The 21,007-nt window shown below is 39.1% G+C and overlaps 1 protein-coding gene across 1 annotated transcript in view; it reads left to right on the plus strand.

Moving 5' to 3' along the window:
* Positions 1-21,007, plus strand: part of CPQ (carboxypeptidase Q) — a 158,445-nt gene that overhangs the window by 887 nt on the left and 136,551 nt on the right. The window contains exon 2 of the mRNA XM_032129937.1: positions 17,068-17,525. Coding sequence (XP_031985828.1) covers positions 17,099-17,525 — 427 coding nt within the window. The 5' untranslated portion in view covers positions 17,068-17,098. The remainder of the gene's footprint in view (positions 1-17,067; positions 17,526-21,007) is intronic.

Consider the following 21,007-nt stretch of genomic DNA (forward strand, 5'->3'; position numbering starts at 1 on the left):
GAGGTTGTAGCCGAGTGGGGATTGGTCTCTTTTCCCAGGTAACAAGTGACCTGAGGACAAGTGAACATAGTCTAAAATGTGTCAGGGAGTTTGGAGGAATTTCACAGTAAAACTAATTAAACATTGGAATGGACTTCCCAGGGAAGTGGTGGAGTCACCATCCCTGGAGGTGTTTAAGGGAAGACTGGACATGGCACTTTGTGCCAGGGTCTAGTTGATGTGGTGGTGTTCTGCCAGATACTGGATTCAAAGGTCTCAGAGGTGTTTTCCAACCTAATTGATTTTGTGATTCTGTGACATGAAATCCTTGCTTACCCTCTTGTTCCTCTTAATTTAAAAACAAATATGGACTCAAAGTTCGTGGTCACACAGTGCTTGGGGGATGGTCAGTGTTAGACTAGATATGATGCTCTGCCATGATCCTGAAATGAGCAAAGTTGACAGCAGTCACTGACTGAAAGCTGTGTCACTGCAAACAGATAAACCCCATAAATACCAGACTGGGTGCATTAGATATTTAATTATGTTTTACAGCACGTGTCATAGTGAAGAGGTCCCAGCATGTAAAGTGGTGTAGTGCTTGAGAGTAAGAAGTTCTGGTAACTAGTACCCATTAGGTTTGTCTTGATGTCTTCATTCTTCATAGACTACCTTTTCCAGTTTGATGCAAAAGGGAAAAGTACATAACAGAGTCATTATTAAAAATGTATTTGTAATTTTTATATATGTGAATATGCATATACATATTTTATGAAAGTATTAAAATACATAAAAGATATAAGTATTATAAAAATAGTATATAAAATATAAAAAAAAATTTAAAAAATGAAAAAAATATAAGTTCAGTGGGCCGAATCAGATTTGACTAAGGAAGCATTAAATGTGAAGGAACCTTTTGAACTTAGTGGTTATATCTGCCAAGTTGTAAGTGTGCTCAGAACTACAAGAGAACAAATTCAAGATACAAGCATAAGAAGTCTGATTGTGTATTAATTACTTATTTCTTCCTTCAAACTGTGATATTTTGAGGACCTGACTTTCCCAGGTGCTGCCTGAGCACCAAAAGTGCCTGCTCAGACAGTGCCATACACAAAGGCACCTAAAATCCTAATCTCTTGTTAATTTTTGAGATTTTGCCTGTCTGTTGTTTTCACTCTCTTCGAAATTAGATTAGTTTTTACTCTTTCTGGAGATAGTTCTCTAGAACTGTTGTAGCACTGTTGTAATCTATTGATTAAAGGGGAGTATGTGAGCGTTTCTTCTTGCAAAGCAATACTTGGGATGGCTGTAGAACAGACTCCCTGTGTGGCAATGGAATAACTGCTTATATCTTCATCTGTCTCTAATGTATTTCTCTATTTTAGCTTGTGAAAATTCCCAAGATTTAAGTTAGGGTGACAAAAGCTGGCCTGGATTCTGTTCTGGTTAATTTTCTGCAAGGATGAAAGCTTTTATTGGAAGTCTTTCTCATGCTTACCTGTCAGTTCTTAAAATCACCTTCCAGTCTTGTCTGCTGCTCCCTCTGTTGGATTATTATTTTTAATAAAATCTCAAACCCTTATTTCCACAAAGAAGCCCCACAAAGCCTGTCATGTGTATGAGAGTTCTTACATCCCTTGTTTCCTTGTAAATTTTGTCTAATTCCCATAGACATGTCCACCCTGTCTTGGATGGCATCTGTCTGTTGTCCCTTGCAATCACTTTTACTTTACCCAAACTTCTGTCTTTCAGATGAAGTCTGTGCAGATAAACGTGGATCAAAGCCACCACAGCTTTAAAGATTCATATAAAGCCTTAGTCTTACCCGATCTTGTTTCTTGGTGTTTAAAATACACGTCACTCTTTTGAACAGCAAAACAATAAGATACTGAATCAGATAAGAACAGATTGCAAATCTGGGCTGGGGAAGAACAACCTGGCATTGACCCCTGTTGGGAGGCATCTGTTAGCAAAAGCTCATGTAAATTCCTATTTGTTTTATACCACGGTTTTGCAAATGCCTGTGTGTCTTTAATGCCAATTTGCTAAAGGAAACAACTTACAATATCTTATATAATATTGATATAATTGCACAAACTCATAATGCACATGGGATTCTTTTATCTATTCCTGCTATACTGTATAAAACTTTCTTGTTTTAAGACTGAAAACTTTGCCTTGTCATTTCTTCCTTTCTTTCCAATTGTGGGAGGATGAAGATGAAGGATGGCAGTACATCTAAGAGGTAGCAGCTGCAGGGGTGAAATATTTTGCCTAAAGAAGTACTTTGTGGGTAGAAATGTACGAAACGATTACAATCTTGAAGCACTACAGTTCTTTCTGCTATGTCTCGACAGGAAATATTATCTGTCAAAAACTGTATTGCAGTAATCTTTCACTTTTTTGTTACCAAATGTCTTCAATAATCTCAAAGTAGTAAAATAAATGTAAGGTCTTTCTTCAGTTGACCCCAAGTCACTTACATTTTCACTGTGATGGCAGTAGTGAATTTCTAGCTTGGATTTGTAATCTCTTAAATGCCAATTACTTAATCAAGTCAGTATTTTTGACAGAATCTGTGAAGAATGCTTTGCTCTTTTTTTGTTTCAGTTTTACAGTACAAGAAACAATTGTATGTGAGCTTGAGAAAAATGTTAGCCTTGTTATCCTGTAGTTTTAAAAAATGATAATTTGGGTACCTTGATCTTACAAGAGACTTGATTTCTGATTTTGAGATAGAGAGAGTGGACCAATGGTGGGAGGTTTGCTTTTAATTTATTTATTTATCTATCTACCTATTTTTTTATTTAATGGAGAATATTCAGACACATGGCTCACTTGGATTATTTTTTTCTGTACTGGTATAAATAATATTAATATTTTCTCAGACTCTTTGAGTCTAATTAACTTAGGTCTCTTCTATGAATTTTCTCCACAGTGGGTGAGAGAAAAATGTTGAAATCCCTTGGGTGCTGTTGCTGCCAAGAGAGACTTGATAGAAGTATATAGACATATAGATTAAAATACATCTCTAAGAATTTATGTATTTTGGCAAAATGTTTTGCTGTACTACACACTGCAATCAGAGGTATGGAAAAAGACCTGTGATCTTACAACCTGACTTTAAAAGAATACTAATGCCATTTTTAAAAAAGGAAATATATCAGTCAAATTTATCTCAATTCGGTAAGATAAATTTTAAATCACTGATCATTATGTTGTAGTAAAAGGAGGTTAATGTCAGGTCACCTATCATAGACATTTCTTACATCTTAGGAGTTATAAACAACTAAGATTATTTTAAACTTGCCTGAGTGACCATCTTGCATTCAGTACCATGTAAGTACAAGTAAGAGTTTCTACAAACTCGGGATTTGCCCAAACCAGATTTGTGACCCCACAGACACAGCATCTTGTCCAACTGAGAGTTGTTGTCACCCTTTTAAAGCCTATTTCAATACTGATATGAGAAAACAGTTCTGGGTTTAAGTCTGTTGTTTTCTATGTGTTTGGGCTTTTTTCTTTCTTTTTCTCAAGTTGCTGGTTAAGGTGACTGATCTTTTACTTAAATGTAGTGATAGTACATTTCTTGACTGAGCACTCTGTATGAAAGGGAATGAGACCACTCTTCTGTCCTCTCCCAATATTTCTAGCTTTCATCTGCTACATGTTCACTGATCTACTGTGCCTTTAATTTTTTGTTAGGTTTTTTTTTCAGAGGAGGCACTTGACTGTGAGTTTACCTAAGGCAAGTGAGTCCAAAGTAATTTTGTGTTTTAAGTAGCTTAGTAGTAGTTTCAAAAGGGGCTTATATAATATTATGCATGTGCCAATAGTAATTTGAGAAAGAAATGTTCTTTTTTGAGGTCTTAAAATACGATCTGAGCCAATGGGCTCCATTGGGAAAGCATCCACTATTTTATCTGTAATATTTGCAGACCAGATAAATTTGATTTATCTTAAATGGTTTCCCCTTCTACTCTGCTCAGGTTTTGAGATTAGCATTTCTGATTCTGTTGATTTATACTATTCTGAATCACAGGGCTGATCCTCTAGTTCTCTCTCTGGTCATGTTCTCCTGTACAAAAAACAAGTTCTCTTTTGTGGCAGACTATGAAACACTTCTTGGGGTTTTAGTTTAATGAAAATCTTTATTGCTTTGGAACCAGAAAGAATTGTAAGTTACTAATTTCTTTGAGATTGATCATATGATCAGTCATTAAGATTGATTCTGTATACTGCAGTGGGCTATTAATATTTTCTCCTATGACAACTAGGTAAAGCAGACAAGTACATTACTAATCTCAGTAATCTGTTCAGTGCTGCTGAAAATATGCAGAGCAGACATTTTCTGCCTCAGCAATGCATCATGAGATACCCAAGAAGGAAAACAAAGTCAACTTGATTTTAATTACTTGTTCAGTTTGGTTGTCTTGAAATGGCTGTTGTGTTAGGAATTTCTAGAGGGTTTTCAGTTGAAAAAAAGTCTCAGGAATAAGCTTAGAAAATTCTATGCAGGCTCTGAGTTACTGCCCTTGTCCATTTTACCTGCAGCTGCTGCAGTTTTCCACCCCAGCCACCCTAGTGGCCCTTGGTCAACAATTCTCACCCGGGTGGCACTAGTGGTGGAAAGAGCAGAGCTGTCCCTCACAGTGCAGGGACTTCTGCAGTCCAATCTTCCTTTGAGTAGTACATCTTTATTTTCTCTTTGGCAGTAGCTGCCCGGTACTAATGCTTATTATTAATTTCTACAAACAAAGCAAAATTGCTTTTCATTGATTGGTTCTCAGCTGCTGATCATATGGACAAGGTTCTGGGGCAAGTGAATGTCAATTTAAAGGGCAGAATGACCATATCTGGGATCTAGGTGTACTTAAACCACAACTGATCCAAATCTGTGTCCCACTCAGTCCAGGCTGGTAAAATACACATACACTGATTTTAATATACATTACTCCAGCAGCTAGGGTTTGTGATTCATGCTTCATCTTGGACTTAGGATTTACAGCTGAAGAGAAACCTGGCAGAAAGAGTGGTAGTGAGCAGGAATGTCTCTGTGGCTGCCCTTCGGAGAGTAACTGAATGAGGGCAGATGTGTTTGTTTCCAGAAACTGATGCCACCCAAGTCAGTAGATATATTTTGCTTTGCAGTGCTCTCTGGTGTACACTACAGTTGTTAAAAGGCCTGGCATAGCCAAATGCAATGTATCCAACACAGATGCATTGTACCGGGCTCTTTGGTAGTTGTACAGTTTTGGACTGTTCAGGCAAATCTGGCAATGGAAGAGTCTTACAAGAAATATGGAGAGACTTTTTACAGGGCATCTTGTGATTGGACAAGGTATAATGGTTTTAAACTAAAAGAGAGTAGAGTTTGACTAGAAGTAAAGGAGAATTTTTTTATACTGAGGGTGATGAAACAGTAGAACAGCTTGTCCAAAGAGGTGGTAAATGCCCTATGCCTGGAGACAGTCAAGGTCAAGTTGGGTTGGGCTCTGAGCAACCTGATCTAGTTGAAGCTGACCATGGTTGTTGCAGGGGGGGTTTGGACTGAGTGACCTTGAACATGTCTTCCAAGCCAAACCATTCTATGGTGCCGTAGTGGCTTTCCTGAAAATCCACAATATGCAGGCCAATTGAGCAGCTGAAGACAGGAATGGGAGCATAGGGAAGTTCCTTTGAAGAATCTTATATAAAAATAACTATTGGGAGCTTATCAGTATGTGAACTCTAAATTAGAAAAACAGATGCATACTGGATAAATAAAAATTAGAGTAGGCACCTGTCTATTGCTACCTCCCAAAATTATCAAATTGAAACATGCTGTCTTACATCTCCTGTCCCTACAGACAAGTGGCATAGGAAGGATGAGTCAGCTATTTTCCCTACAAAACATTTTCCGCTGTGGTGTGATAACACCTGAGCTGTTTGCTGCAAGCATCACTGCAAATGTGGGTAACTGTGTAAACTCAGCTGCTCTTCTGAAAGCTAAAGGTAACTGCTGTAAAAAAACCCCTTAATCCAGGAATTAAACAGGATAGTAAACTTGAGAAATGTAGGCTGCTTGCTGACCTTGCCTTCCCTCCAGATGTTTATATCTAAGTACTTTGTACTCAACAAGTAGGACTTGTTGATAAACATGGATTAAAGGGTGTGGGGTTATTGTTGCCGTCAGATCTGTTTCAGGGCATAACTGGGAAGTTGTCATAGGGGAGCAGGACCAAAACATAAGTTTAGTCACATGTGGTGAAATCATCATCCTGAAAGGATCAGCACTTCATTTAGAAGTCAAAGATGCTTTTGAATGAAGGAGCATCAGTAACCTCATGTGAACTCTGGTTTCATCAGTTGCCTGTGCTTGCAAGATGATGTATGTGATAAAATCAAAACCAAGTGTAAGAGATCCTCCAATACCAGTTCCATTTTAACTTGGAATTACTTTTAATTAATCAAGAGACTGACATTTTCAACATCTGGATTTACTGAAGGATGCAGAGGCTCCATTTTTAACTCACAGTGGTCACACCAGAGTCCCAAATGTTTGATAGTTGCTTTATTCATGCTGTAGATAACGCCCTCTGAATTTTATGCAGTTATGACTGGGCAAATGTGTGGGCTTGAAAATCAACATTTATAGCTAAATCAAAGTAGAGTGCTCCAAGTACTTTGTTTCTTCAAGCTTTTGTCTTCTCAGTGGTTGGTCTTGTGACTAGAAACAGTTTAAGGCCATGTTCCCAAAGCTGTGGAGGAGTTTGTGGCTGTCGCCTGCAATAGCAGAAGGGTTGGAGGAGCAATGGGGGTATGGAAGTGAAGCTGTGGGCTCTCTGGGCTCTGTTTGGCTGAAGTCTCTGTGTGTTTCCTGAGCTCAGGTGCAGTCATTTACCTGACCCAGTGTGTTCTTAGGAGTGCCAATGAGTTGGTTTTCTCAAAGGTAGGTAAAAACTTCTTTGGAGTTTGGGAGCTGGCACCTGTGTGTTCTCTTTACCTTATGAAATCTGAACTGTGCAGAAGTATTTAATATCTAGGAGGAAACTCCTGTCTGTTTTGTTTCCTCCCATACTTTCTTGGCATAATCTAATCTCTGAGTATTATTGTTCAGGTGCAGTATCAGAATTGTGTCAGTGCAAAATCAGGGAGATGCCTTAACATTTGCAGAGAGAGGGTTGATCACATTCTGTCACTGTCCTCTCTATGTAATTAGTGTGTTTATGGTATATTTTGGGGGAGGGGGTTATTTGTGATTTTTATTGGGTTTTGGCTTGGGTTTGTTTGTTTGTTTTTTCTTTTTTCACTTTGATTGCCAGTTGGTGTTTTGTGACATGACCATTTGCTTCACTGCAGCAAGCTTTTGATCATCTACTCTTGGTAGTGTCAGAAGAAAGGGGCTGAGTGGTTATGCTGATGTCTTTGGTGGGGCAACTGAAGCACTTGGAGATGTCCCTTCTGGGTCCCTCCTCTTCCAATTGTTTGTTCATTTTGTCTGTAGTTGTAAGGCCTGTTTCTCTCAGCATGTCTATGCAGTGGGTAGCCCTGGAGACCCTCATGATAACAGGGACGTGTTGAACACTGGTCAAAATAAAAAGAGAAAATTAAAAATTAATACTGATATATGTCTGTTGTCACAGCTGACTTTTTTATCCTGCAATAGCAAAATGGTTTGATAATTTTTGTCTTTTAAATAGCAATAAAAAGTAATCAGAAGTTAAATACAGAATCAGAACTGCCTTATGCATGGTAAGTGTAGTGCTCCATGATCCAATGTGTGATGCGCTGGGGAGTAGCTTTGATGAAAAAGTGATGTTGGAGCTTTCTTCCACATCAGGAAGAGGTCTGGTTTTGCTAATTTATTTCTCAAAATTGGCCAAAACCCAGATTTCTCTCAAGCTCTTTAAGTAAAGCGTATTTGTCTTACTAGCAGTCTGTTACATTTAAGCTTTTTAATTTTTTTTTTCCACATTTCAGTGCATTCAGTTGGATGGTGGCCTCAGTTGTACATTGCCACTGAGCTGTAGCAACTTGTTTCTGATGTTGATGTGTTGGAATACAGTGTGATATTTGAGTACCACTATTATACTTCAGTGAACATGATGAAATCATAAATGACATACTTCATAATATATCTCATCGAAAGGAATATCCTTTCCCACACTTAATATAAGTAAAGAAATGTGTGCATCATAAAGATAGCTTTTCTGTCAATTGTAATGAGAAATTCTTGATCCTGCTCTTTTTCATGTAGTTGTATTTACAAATTCATCCTTTGTTGCTCTGGAAAGGGAAGATTCAGTGGGTATATCCTACAATAAGGAGGGGAAAGACTAAAATACAAGTTCTTAACAAGTCTTGCAATATGTTGACCAGATTTCTCAGCTTCGCAAAACCACTTAATTATGTACTGTAGCAGTATGAGGAACTTATATTTTCTTGTGACTGTAGAGAAAGACTGTATGAAAAAACCTGATAAATGAAAAAGATATTTTTAAAAGTTACAGTTATTTTAATCTGGAAATTTTTTTTATTAATATTCTTAAATACCTTATATTCAGCAATAATCAATGATTATTGACTTAATTTGGAATTATGGTGCTACTTATAGTCTGTACACTGGGTTTGTAGATGTATGGAGTAAAATAGCTAAAATCGTTGAATACTTTTGAAAATGTTGGTATTGCCCTTTTTTGGTCTTTTTCTTTGAAGTGTTTAATGTGCATAACTTTTCTCTGAATTTGTTGACTTAAAATGAAAGATTTTATTCCATATACAAAGCAAAAAGTGCTTTGTAGATGTGTGGTCGTAGAGGCATATTATTCTTGTCATATATGAAAATGCTAAGAATTTAACTTATAAATTTCTAATTCTGGAGTGATATATGTGTAGCTGCAAATATGTGGTGTAATTTTTGTTAAAATTCATTAGAAAAGTTGGTCTGTTGCACTCCTGTTATGCATTACATAATTAGTAACTAAGGTTGCTTGGTTTGGTGGTTCGTTTTGGCAAATATTGTGACCCTTATCAGTGTAACATGTAGTTGCCTTTAAAACTGAGATTTAATTGTTGGAAAGAGCAGCTCAAAGTATTTGTATTTTCTGGCCAAAATCTAGAGCATACACGTGTTCTGGAGGACTGAACAGCCTTCTGCTGGAACGCTGCTAGGAGGCGCACCAAGAAGTGCCTGCGAGTGCCTGATGCATGGCAGTGGGATTCCTTTTGGCTTTCACAGGAGTGGCAGACCAGCTTGTGACAGTAACAGCCCTGTACTGACTGTTGCTAACAAAACTTGGTTTGCTCCTGTTACAAGGTCTGTCCGTGAATTTTAGCAGCTTTTGCTATCCAGAGGTGTGGATTGATCATTTGCTCATGGCTCATACCTTCTGTCATAGGCTTCCTCCTGGTAGGAAGATAGGTTTCATCATTTGGCTGGGTGCAGTCTTGCTAGTCTTTCAATAAAAACTCAGAAAGAAAATATTTGACATCAAATTTGTGGAATGATTTAACTTAATACAGGATATAAGATGTCTTGTTAAACATGTTTACAAAAAGAAACTCAGTTTAGAATTTTGGGTGAAAGAAGTTTAAGTGTTGTTTAAGCATAAGTACAGAAGAGGTTGTAAGAGAAGATTTCAATGGTTATGTTGCTTCATTAAAAAGGGAGCGCTTTTCACCTGTAGGAAAGGCTGAAAAAAATATGCAATTCTGAAGAGTTTGTCTCAGTAATTTACGAATTTTGAGTAAAGATACAAGATAGCTGTCTTGCTTTTTACACTAGGGGAATAGTTGTGGATTTGAGCGAAGCTGAGCGTAAGAATACCAGGTAGTATAATTGTAGCCCTATTCTTGTATGTGTTGATTTAATTGTCCAAAACAATTCCCCCCCTCCCTCCCCTCAGCTGTCTTTCAACACCATCAGCTGGCTTTAGCTATGTATTTTGGCATTTAATGTAATGTGAACAATACTGCATTTTGGTATCGTTTCCTAACTGCCTTCCATTCATTAAGTATTTCTGTTGAGCTCTCATCTAAAAATCCCACTGAATTCCTTTCTTTTGCCTCTGAAAAGATAATGTACTCCCTTTTGAGAACTGTCTTTTCCATGCTTATTAAGAAGAATAATATCAGCTGCTATGTGGCTGAGGCATTGTTCAGTGACTATGGGGTTTTTTTTGTTATTCTTAACTTAATTTTTGTCTGGGCCACACTGCTTCTTAGAGAAGTAGCTGACTGATCATTTTTGTAGCTTTGCTGATACAGTACTCTGCACATGGATTATGGTGTGATTGTTCAGAATTTTTGCCATCCATTTTAGCAGCAGCTACTGAATAAGAATATATCAAGGTAGCCTGTGACTATTCTGAGGCTTGGAGGTGAAGAAAGACGGAAGAGTGGCTCCTTTTGCTGCTTCCTTTCTATGTTAAGCTGTAGTACTTCCCCCATACTGACTATAAATAAGGAATGAACTTCTGCCAAATGAGGAGCTATGACTGCAATGTGTCTTGGAATGTTTGGACTTTCTCAATCTTAATCTTTAGAGTTCTTAAAACTTTTCACTTCCTGTTCTGTCTGCATAAGTCAATACCACTACTAAAGCCTGTATGGTCATAGATCACACTTACCTTTTCAAGGATTTCAGTATGTGTCTTCAGTTGTAGAAAATAAAAATAGTTCTTCTGAAGCTGGTAAAAATAAAACAGCTCAGGTGTTTCCTTTGGTATTTTAGACTTTTTGGTCCAAGTAATAAGATTATCCAAAGCCTTATATCCATGTTGTGTTGTACTCCTCTTTACTCTAGGTTCACATGTCAAAAGGTTAATTTTAAGGACTTTGTAATGTAAGTGATAGCTTCAGCTGTGTGTGTTCCCAAACCCAAGATTTTCCAACTGATTAAATGTTCTCCCGGAGGAATTATGACAATTCTGGAAAAGCGGTCTTTGAGGAATGTCTGCTTTTCTGCTTCACTCTTCAAGATCATAAAACTTGTCTTCCCCCCTCCACTCCCATCCCATCCACCCCTCCTCCTTATCTTTATAAGTGATGGAACAAGTCTATGACTTTATTTTTAGGCAGAAATCTCCTCTTCATTTTGCAAGTTCACCTAGCCTTCCAGCCATCCTATTCCACAGCTGTCACAACAAACTTTTTTCCAGTGCTATTAAATGTATCAGACATCACTCTGCAGCATGTTAGTTTGTTACCCTGGGGCTTTTCAGTCTATTCTCATGTCATCAAAACCACAATGTGATTTCAAGATTTCTTACATATTCCCTGAAGGAAAATCAAGTGGTAGTTAGGAAACTGATAGATACTCTGCAGATATAGCAGATCTCTAGCAATTAAGTGGTTAATAGCCTCAATTTATTGTTTTCATTCCTCATTTCCCATAACCATGACTCCTGTGAACTCTCTGTATGCTTTTGTCTGTATTTTCAACTGAGATTTTGGGAAAACTTTGCCACACTGGAGAAGAAGCACTGCTCTAGCTTTGTTTATCCTATTTTTATGCCCTCTGCTCCTCTTTCTGTTATCTGATTGCTGTAGACAGTGTTCTCATCTGAAAGATTCTTTTGTCCTCTTTCTCTTATTCTTTTCTGTCTGTAACATTTAAGTAATTTATATTGTAATGATTTTAATGGTGGAAACACCAGTTAGCCTGGTGAAAGATTGGGTGTGCTCCTCTTTTCTGTAAGGCCATCATTAAGAAATGAAGATCCCGATGAGCTTGGCCTTTAGCATCAAACACAGCAGTTAGGTACAGACAAATTGGCCAGACAATAGGTAGGAGCATCCTACTAGTAACTACTAATAAATGTGCCTTCTGACAGCCTCTGCACAACCTGCACAGCATTGTGCTGTACATTTCATTCTCTTTCATACTAATTTGAGCTGGAAAAGACTTACTTTCTGCCTTTAATTTCTCTTTTTCTTCTACATACCTAGAACCTTTCTTCCTTGATTTTTAAAAAGCCTTTCAGCTTGTGTCTCTGGTGTCCTTTCATATTCTGAATCACAGATAGAGCTTGAAAGACATCTTTTGAACTCTAGTCCACACTGCCTTTTTAAGCAGGGTCAGCTGCAGCAGGTTGTCCAGGCCCATGCCTAGATAGGTTTGGAATATGTTCCTGTATGGACACTTTACAACCTCTCTGGGCAACCTCTTCCAGTGTTTGACCACCCTCACTGGAAAAAAAAAAAAAAAAAAAAAAGTACATTCTTGTGTTCAGATGGAATTTCATATATTCCAGTTTGTTTCCATTGACTCTTGTTCGGTTGGTGGGCACCCTTGGAAAGAGCCTGGCTCTGTCTTCTTTGTTCCCTCCCATCAGGTATTTATACCCACTGATGAATCCCTCCCTGTCCTTCTGGAGAAGAATCTTTTCTTCTCCAGACTGAACAGTCACAGCTCTCTCAGCCTCTCCTCATGGGACAGATACTCCAGTCAGTTAATCATCTTTGTGGCCCTTTGTTGCACTCTCCAGCATGTCCACATCTCTCTCATACTGGGAAGCCCAGAAATGAAGAAATAATCCAGGTGTGGCTTCACTAGTGCTGACTAGAGGGGAAAGATCACGTCCCTCCACCTGCTGGCCACCCTCCTTCATGTCCAGCCCATCAGGCTGTTGGTCTTTGCCAACATGAGGTTTTGCTGGCTCATTCTCTGCCAACACCTTTCCAGCTGGCTATCCCCAGCTGTCTTAGTGCATGAGGGTTAGTCTTCCCCAGATGCAGGACTTGTTGAACTTCATAAGGTTCCTGCCCGCTTGCCTCCTCATGCAACCAGTGTGTACACAGCCACTCCTCCCAACCTTCCCATCATCTGAGGCCGCACTCTGTCCAAGCATCCAGGTTACTAATAGAGATTTATAACAGCTCTGGACCAGGTGTGAACTTTTAGGGATCACCACTAGCTGCCATCTGCCAACTAGATGTCACACAAATAGTCAAAATCCTCTGAACTTCGTTGTTCAGTTGATTTTCAGTCCACCTCACTGTCTGCTCGTTTAGCCTATACTTCATCAGCTTCCCTGAGACTTCTAGGCAGACTGTCAACTGCCTTACTAATGTAAAGGGAAACAAATCCACTGCTCTCTCCTCATCTACCAAGCCAGCAATTTTGTCTTAAAAGGGCATCATGTTGCTTATGCAATTTCGCCTTTGTAAATCTGTGCTAACTATTCTGGGTCACCTTGTCCTTCATATGTATGGAAATAATTTCCAGGATTTTTCTCCTGTGCACTTGCCAGAGCCTGATGTTAGGATGACTGGTCTGTAGTTCCCTACATCTTATTTCTTGCACTTCTCAAAGATAGTGCAAGACATGACCTAAATAAATGAGAGTGGCCTCATAATGACATCTGATCCTCAATATTTGTGGGTGCAACCCATGAGGCCCCATGGATTTATATATGTACAGTTTGTTTTAAGTGCTACCTCACTTGGTCTTCCTCACTCCAGATATTCCCTTTTAAATGTTCTGGTAGGATTTGGCAGGAAAAAAATCTTTCTGTGAACTATATTCAAAGCATTCCCTTCCTTCTCTATGGATCCAGGTACTACCATGGCTGGATGACCTCTTTCTGCTTCATGAACAATTAAACGCAGTGAACAACTTTGACTGTCCTGTTATTTTTTATTAATTTGGCTGGCACTGTGAGGCTCATTTGCTGAATCTTAACTAGTTAGATGTGGAAAAATAAGTAATCTCCTTTGCTAGATGATTCACTGGGGTGATAAAGTTCCAAAGACTGGGAAAACAGATGTGGTTCTTTCCCTGGACTAGCAGTGGAGTGATTCCTGCATTGCAGTTTGAGTATAATGTTATTTTACCCAGCAGGGAAATATTTCAGATAGCTGCTTTTGAACAGATTATGCTGGAGTATTCAAGGAAAGCACAATAAATGACATTCCTATTTTTGTGTTCTTGACCAGGGTTTGAATTCAGTTATGTTCCTCTTACAATGCATTGGCAGGCAGTGAAGTGCTGTGCAACGCAGAAGCATGTTACATTCACAGAAGTTGTGGAAACATGTCTGTTCTCCGTGTTCAGTGGGAAATTCCTGGAAGAAGTGTATCTCTTAAATGCATGTCCTCTGGGGCAGCCTTTGGAATGAGGATCCTGCTGGTTTTTAATGAGGCTTAGGAAGAACAAAGAAAGCATTTCTTAGTTAAGGGAAATGTGATAACTTCAGTTGCATTTCTCTATTGAAAAAAATGCATGAAGTTGGTAGCTGGGGGCTTTTTGAGGTGGCCAGTGCTAGTTAAACAATCCCACTATGTTTTCTTGTGTAACAACTAAGTGTATCAGCTTTTTCTGGTAGATTTTGCAAGCCCTTAAACAAACAAAACCCCAAACCTTAAGTTTTTGAAACGAAGTCTACAAAGTTGTTGTCTTACTTCATTCAGCACTTATCCATTATCTTGCTTACTTTTTTGTCCATTGATGAATTTGGCAAAAATCAGGGACTGAGCATGGTCATCCTGAGAAAATTACTGATGTCTCTACAAGATGATGTAGAGCATGATCTATGAGCATGTAATTAACTGGTCCAAAGGCAAAGTACATGGAGAAAGTGCAGAGCATCGCAATAAAAATACACCAATAACCTTCTGTGTAGTATAACCACAAATAAACAGTAACTCAGACTATAAAAGGCATTTTGCAGTTCTCAGGCAGTGTCCTGAGCTAACCCGAGTCTTCTGCTCCTGGTTGTGTGAGACCTTTGCCCTGTCTGTCTCAAAGAGAGAGCTGAAATCTCTGTGATAAATTCATCATTCACAGATGAAATCGTAGATGATTTTTGTTGTTTTGTGAAAATTATGCTTCACTGTGAAGAACTTATTACTTCCTTGATCTCAAGCTTAGGCGACATTTGAATAGTTAAGGAGAATAGCTTAGTATTCTTATATTGCTAAAGCTGTTGTTTAAATTGCTGTTTGTGAAGAGACCCATAAAGGCCTATGGAAGGCTGGCAGCTTGTGTTGGTTATCATATGAGCTAGGCTTGGTGACTCCAAAATGATTGTGTGAGTGGTTTTTGTGGGTGTTGGGGTGTTTTTGTTTATTTGTTTGTTTCTGAATTCTGGTGGTTTATGGATCCTAGAAATATGGTTAGTACTTTGACTCTTTCTGTGTCTTATTTCTGCACTGCACAGCCAGCGTTTCAGATGGCATCTTATGGGTGCATGCCTGGTGGGTTATCCCTGCTTTTTGGGAGCTGATCAGAAGCTCTCATAAATATTGTGGGTTGCCTCTTTTGTTTCTGTTGACAAACCTATGCTTCTAAGTGCCTGTACAGTAAGATTTTGAACATGGGGAATAAATCAAGAAGTTAGAGGTCTGTGCTCAGTTGCAGGGCTGTGATCTTGTTGGGATCATGGAGGGATAGCTCACATGACTGAAATGCTGCAGTGGATGGATAGATGCCCTTTAGGAAGGACAGAGTGGAAAGAAGAGGAGCTGGAGTTGCCTGTTATGTGAGAGGACAGCTGTAGTGCTTGGAGTTCTGCCTGGGGATGGATGATGAGCCAACAGAGGGCCTGTGGATAAGGATTAAAGAGCAGACCCGTATGGGTGACTGTAGCAGCTGTGTGTTATAAGCCACCTGAGCAAGAAGAATAAGTAGATGAGGCCTTAACTGCTAGAAGTAGCTTCTCATTCACAGGCCCTGTTGCTCATGGTGTACTTTAACCATCCCAATATCTGCTGGAGGGTCATCACAGGTTATAAGCAATCCAGGAGGTGCCTGACACAGGTTATAGAGAAGCCAGCAAAGAGAGGTGCTATGGTGGACTTCATAAAGCAAAGAAGGGCTGGTTGTGGTGTGAAGGTCAAAGGCAGCCTTGGCTACAGTGACATGAGATAATGGAGTTCAGGATCCAAGGAGCAGGTCAAAAAGCAAGATCACAGCACTGAACTTCATGAGAGAAGACTTTGACCTCTTTGAAGATTTGCTTGATATAAGTCCTGTGGAATAAAGCCCTGAAAGACGGAAGAGGATCCAAAGAAAGCTTGTTAATATTCTGGCATGGTTTAACCCCAGATGATAACTAAGTACCATGCAGACACACACTCCCTTCCCCCTCCCACCTCTCAGTGATATAAGGAGAAGACACAGAAGAAGAGGTACAAAAACTTGTGGGTTCAGGTTAGAACAGTTTAGTAGATGGAAAGAAGTAGAGTCTTACAATAATAATGATTATAATAATAAAAAATAAATAAAACCCAAGAAAAACAAGTGATGCACAATACAATTGCTCATCACCTGCTGATCAGCCTTTCCCTGAGAAGTGATCAGCCCCTTCCACTCAACTCCCACAGTTTGTGTACTGAATTTAGTATGGAATATCCTTTTGGCCAGTGTGGGTCAGTTGTCCTGGCTGTGCTCCCTCACAGCTTCTTGTGCAGTTCCTCACTGGCAGAGCATGAGACACTGGAAAGTCCTTGATTTAGAGTAAGCACTACTCAGCAACAAACAAAACATCAGCATGTTATCAACATTATTCTCATATTAAATCCAAAACACAGCACTGTACCACTTACGAAGCAGAAAATTATCTCTAACTTAGCCAAAACCACTACACAGGAGGCATTGGATCTAAATCGCTCTTACATCTTTTTAGTAAAATAAAAAGTACTTTCCTGATTATGAAGATGGAGATTAAGAAGAACTTTTTATTCATGAATAGTTTTAAGAAAAGCTTTTCTCTGAATGTTTTGTGTAAAGTCATTTGATTTGGCACTTCTGAAAAGTCCTGCTCCTAACAGAAAGGAGATACAAAACTCCGCCTGCATGGGAGCAGCCCTGGGTTTTGATTCATTGAAGAATGTGTTTATTTAAAGAGATGCAGCATTCCAAGGATATTTCTAAAGACTGCAACAAAGATTGTGTCCAGTGGCCTAAGTATCTTTTTCATTTGCTTTCAATAACTCTGTCTTCAACTTGAGTTTACTTTCCTGCTAGTTCTGATCAAAGCATTTGCATGAAAAACTAATTTCTTTTCATTTCATTTCTGTCTGCCAATCCCAATAGAAAAAAGTATTGCTGATAGGTGTATGATTTTTTAAACTTGCTTTTTTTTCTTTTTGCCTCTCCAACAGGCCATCTGTGGAAAAGAAGAAAGAGAGAAAAATGAAGTACTTATTCTTAATATTTCTCATGAATTTGTTACACCACTATACTGGGAAATCTTTGAGAAGATATGGCAGTTCCCTGAAGTCATTTGAAGACATTAAAAATGAGATAGCTGGCTATACTAATATTGCTAAGGCTATTATTGATCTTGCTGTTCATGGAAAGGCTCAGAACAGATCCTATGAAAGATTAGCAGTTTTTGCTGACACCATAGGACCTAGACTCAGTGGTTCAAAAAACTTAGAGGCAGCCATCAAATATATGTTCAGTGCCCTGCAGAAAGACGGGCTGGAAAATGTGCATCTGGAGCCTGTGAAAGTACCACACTGGGAAAGAGGAGAAGAGTTTGCAGTGATGCTGGAACCAAGGAATCACAGCATTGCTATTTTGGGACTTGGGAACAGTATTGCAACTCCTCCAGAAGGTAACTCTTCCTTTTGGAATTACGTATCACTTGCTTTTTAACACCAATCTGTATTGTACCCCCAATAACTTCTCTCAGTCATCAGACTGGTTTTCTTCTTGCTGTAATAGTTCTGCAAAACAAGGTGCTGTTCTCCTGGGATTTTTCTATATGGTGTGGTTGTGACTGATGCAGTTTATATTAGTACTGTTGGGTTGAACAGGCTTGTAAAATTAGAGTTGATTCCTGAATTTTCCATTAAGTTTATACCGTTTTGTTGAACACTGCTGAACCTCATTGCAAAGATTCTGGTGCTCCATTGTGGTTGGCAGGAAAGAAGTTCTCCATGGGGTGTCAAGTTGACACATGATTTCTCCTTTTCTTCAGCTGCCCTATCTTGCCAAGCTTAGCCCTTAACTCCAGTAAAAAAAAAGACAGCAGGAAAAGGAGCTGAGCTTGGAGTGTTCAAGCCCCTTGCTAAACATGGCAGTTGGTATCTGTGTGTCCTTTCCTTCCCTGTCTCATGTTCACCTTGAAACTTACCTGGTGACACTGCTTACATGCTCACTTTGTCACTTACCTGTTACTGAACTGTGTGTTGCCTTTTAGACAATCACGTGTGATATGTTACTCAGGGGCAAGAATAACCATGAGCTGCGCTCAACAAGATTCTGCTCTTTTAAACCCCAAAATATTAGCTTGTCTACGAACAAAATGATTTATAAGATCTCTTTTTGTACATATTGATGTGAAGCTTTCAGAATTGTTATTTAAAGGCCGGATGAGAACCTTCTTCTGTGACTGCTCTCCATAAAAACCAATGTGCTTATTCCTAGACCACTTCAAAAGCATTTGTATTTCTTTTTGAGAAAATAAATTTAGTTTAGGAAATAAAACCTAACATGATACTCATAATTCTTTTATGAATTGTAAATCTTTGTGATAGCGAGCTTTCTGTTTGAAATGAAACAATGTATAAAAGCTGGTTTTTTTTAGAAAAAATATCTAGCCTTTCAAAATGCAACAAATAGAACTGGATAATTTAAGATATGCTTGGAATAAATCATACTTGGTTTGCAAAATTGCAGCTGTCAGTTTATCTGAGATAGTTCTGTCATATGGAGGTAAACCCATTCCTAAATGCAATGCAACTAGAACCATTAATATCTGTTAGTCCCATGATATGTGCAAGGTTTAGTGCTTTGATAGGAGAATATTTACAGCAAAGCTTAAGCCTACAACTTATTTTGTATCCTTTCCAGTCCTATATCAAGCTTCCTAAAAAGTAAGCTAAAATTAGAAGGGGTTTTTTGGTGTTTAGCAAGTGTTGCTGAACCTGCAAAGGGAACCTGCAATTTAATTTTGGCAAACATCTTCACATCCCAAAAAGTCTGTTTTTCACTTCTCTTTCTTAGTTGTGTAGTTTTTTGCCCTTGCCTGGTTTTACTCCTAGGTTTGCCTTTTTTTTTTAGAGATTTACTGAATTTACATGTTAAAAATACTCACAGAGGCTAATTACGTCCTTCTTTTTCTGTGGATACAAATATGCAGCTAGCAAGAATTTCTCTTGCTTCTTTCCAGTCCCGTGAGATATTTTTCTCTCTCACAGAAGATATTAGCAGAGTTCTATAAGTTATGAACACCTGCAACCTTGCAAAACCTTGTTTATAGTACAGTAGGAAAATATTTTGACAATGGATGTTTTAGGATTTTTAGCCAATCACCCCAAGGGGTGGCTGATCCTTTGACCAATTAGACTATGAAGAAAAAAGCCTGTAAAAAAGTTGTAAAATAATTAAATGAAAGAAATCTTGCTGCACAATTCTTGCCTGCTGGGTCTCTCTTCTCCTCCCTACCACTGCAGGACACTGTGATATTTTTCATCTGTAAAGATCCTATATGTTGAAAGATAGGATCATATCATCCAGTGCTGGTTTATACTGAGTAGTGTTCAAAAACCTCACATCATTCTTTCTCACAATTTTACTTTCCTCTGACATCTGCCATGTTGCTGAAGAGGTATATGTGTTGGTGCTAGAAGACTTTACGGCAATGAGATCTCTCACAAAAGAGTGGTCTGTTTCTCACACTTTCTGGAATATTTTTGGTTAAATTACTTATCTTATGACTCTCCTACCATTTGTGCCTTTTCTTATTTCTGCTGGTCTCATCTTGCTCTGCGCAAGCTGTGACAGGTTTTCATGCTTGAGAAGGTTATGTGGGGTAGCTGGTCCCTGGTGAGCACTTGGCTCTTGTTCTTCCAATCACTGGACCATCCTCCTGGCTGACGGAAATGTCTGGTAAGAGCTGCTCATCACCAGCCTCTGTGGGCAAGAGAACCGGAAGGCGTGCTGTTCAGAAAAGTGCTGTCCTAGAACACTCACTCATACCAAGCATGGAATAAAAAATGTGTAGTTAGACTATTAAAACCACTGCCTTATCACTTCTGAGGATTGCCACAGTACCTTATTCCTAAGAAAAAGGGATAGAAGGCTGCCCTAAATCACATCAGAAATAGTTGAACAGTTTCCCTCTGAGGGATTATCAGCAGTTCTGATACATCTTGTATTAGCCAAGAAGCTGTGGGAGTGTGAGTCTTCCTGTAATCAAAATAATGCAACTCAGTGTGAGATGCCTGATGCCAGTTATCCTGTCGTTACAGTACTGTTGTTACATGGGATCAGACTAGGGACATCTACTGCTGCTGTGCTGAGCTTTGGCAGAGGGATGTTTTAAAGGCTGAAGACTGTCCTTCAGATGTTGGCTCTATGATGATCCTTTGGTTCCTTCACAGCTGCCTCTAAAGTGGACTGTGCAGATGATCCCTGGTTGTTTGGTGTTAGCTTGATAGTTACTGCATGTTTTAAGTCAGTGTTCCTATCAGGATATGTTTCAGACCCCTCTGTTTACAAACCACTGTCTCGGTATAGCCCAAACAGATCCCTTCCTTGACACTACTGATGCCTAGAGACAGAGGATGGCATTGGTTGGACTTCTTGTCTTTTAAGGTCTAGGAATGGGGTTAAGATGAGAGGGGCTGACTCCCACATCCCAGCAGGAGGTACAGGAGACCATTTCTTGTTTTTTCACCTTCTCAGTCATGTCTTGTATTCCTCCCTTCCCATGATTTGGCCCCAGGCTTGTGATCTGAGAAGCTAAGACAATAGGAATTGTCAGAAATTTAGCTTAACAATGGCAGAAACTTAAAACTTGGTGCTGGACTTGGTGGCCTTTGGTTCCCTCAGAGCTCCTCCTGGAGCTCAGCACCCCGAGCAAGTGCTCTGGAGGGCTCTTCATTAACATGGCAATAGCCTAACAGCAATTAGAAACCTGGCTTTGAATGCTGGAAATTCAGGAAATTATTTTCCTTTCTGTCCATGGAAATCCAAACCAGTGTTTCCTAAGAGTGACCCAATGACTACAGCACATGCTGAGGTTTGTTACTTTCCATTTCAGCATACACCATGTGAGTGTGGAAAAAAATCTGCAGTCCTTCAGAGCAG

Source organism: Corvus moneduloides, chromosome 1 (assembly GCF_009650955.1).
Source record: "Corvus moneduloides isolate bCorMon1 chromosome 1, bCorMon1.pri, whole genome shotgun sequence".
Classification (NCBI taxonomy): Eukaryota; Metazoa; Chordata; class Aves; order Passeriformes; family Corvidae; genus Corvus; species Corvus moneduloides.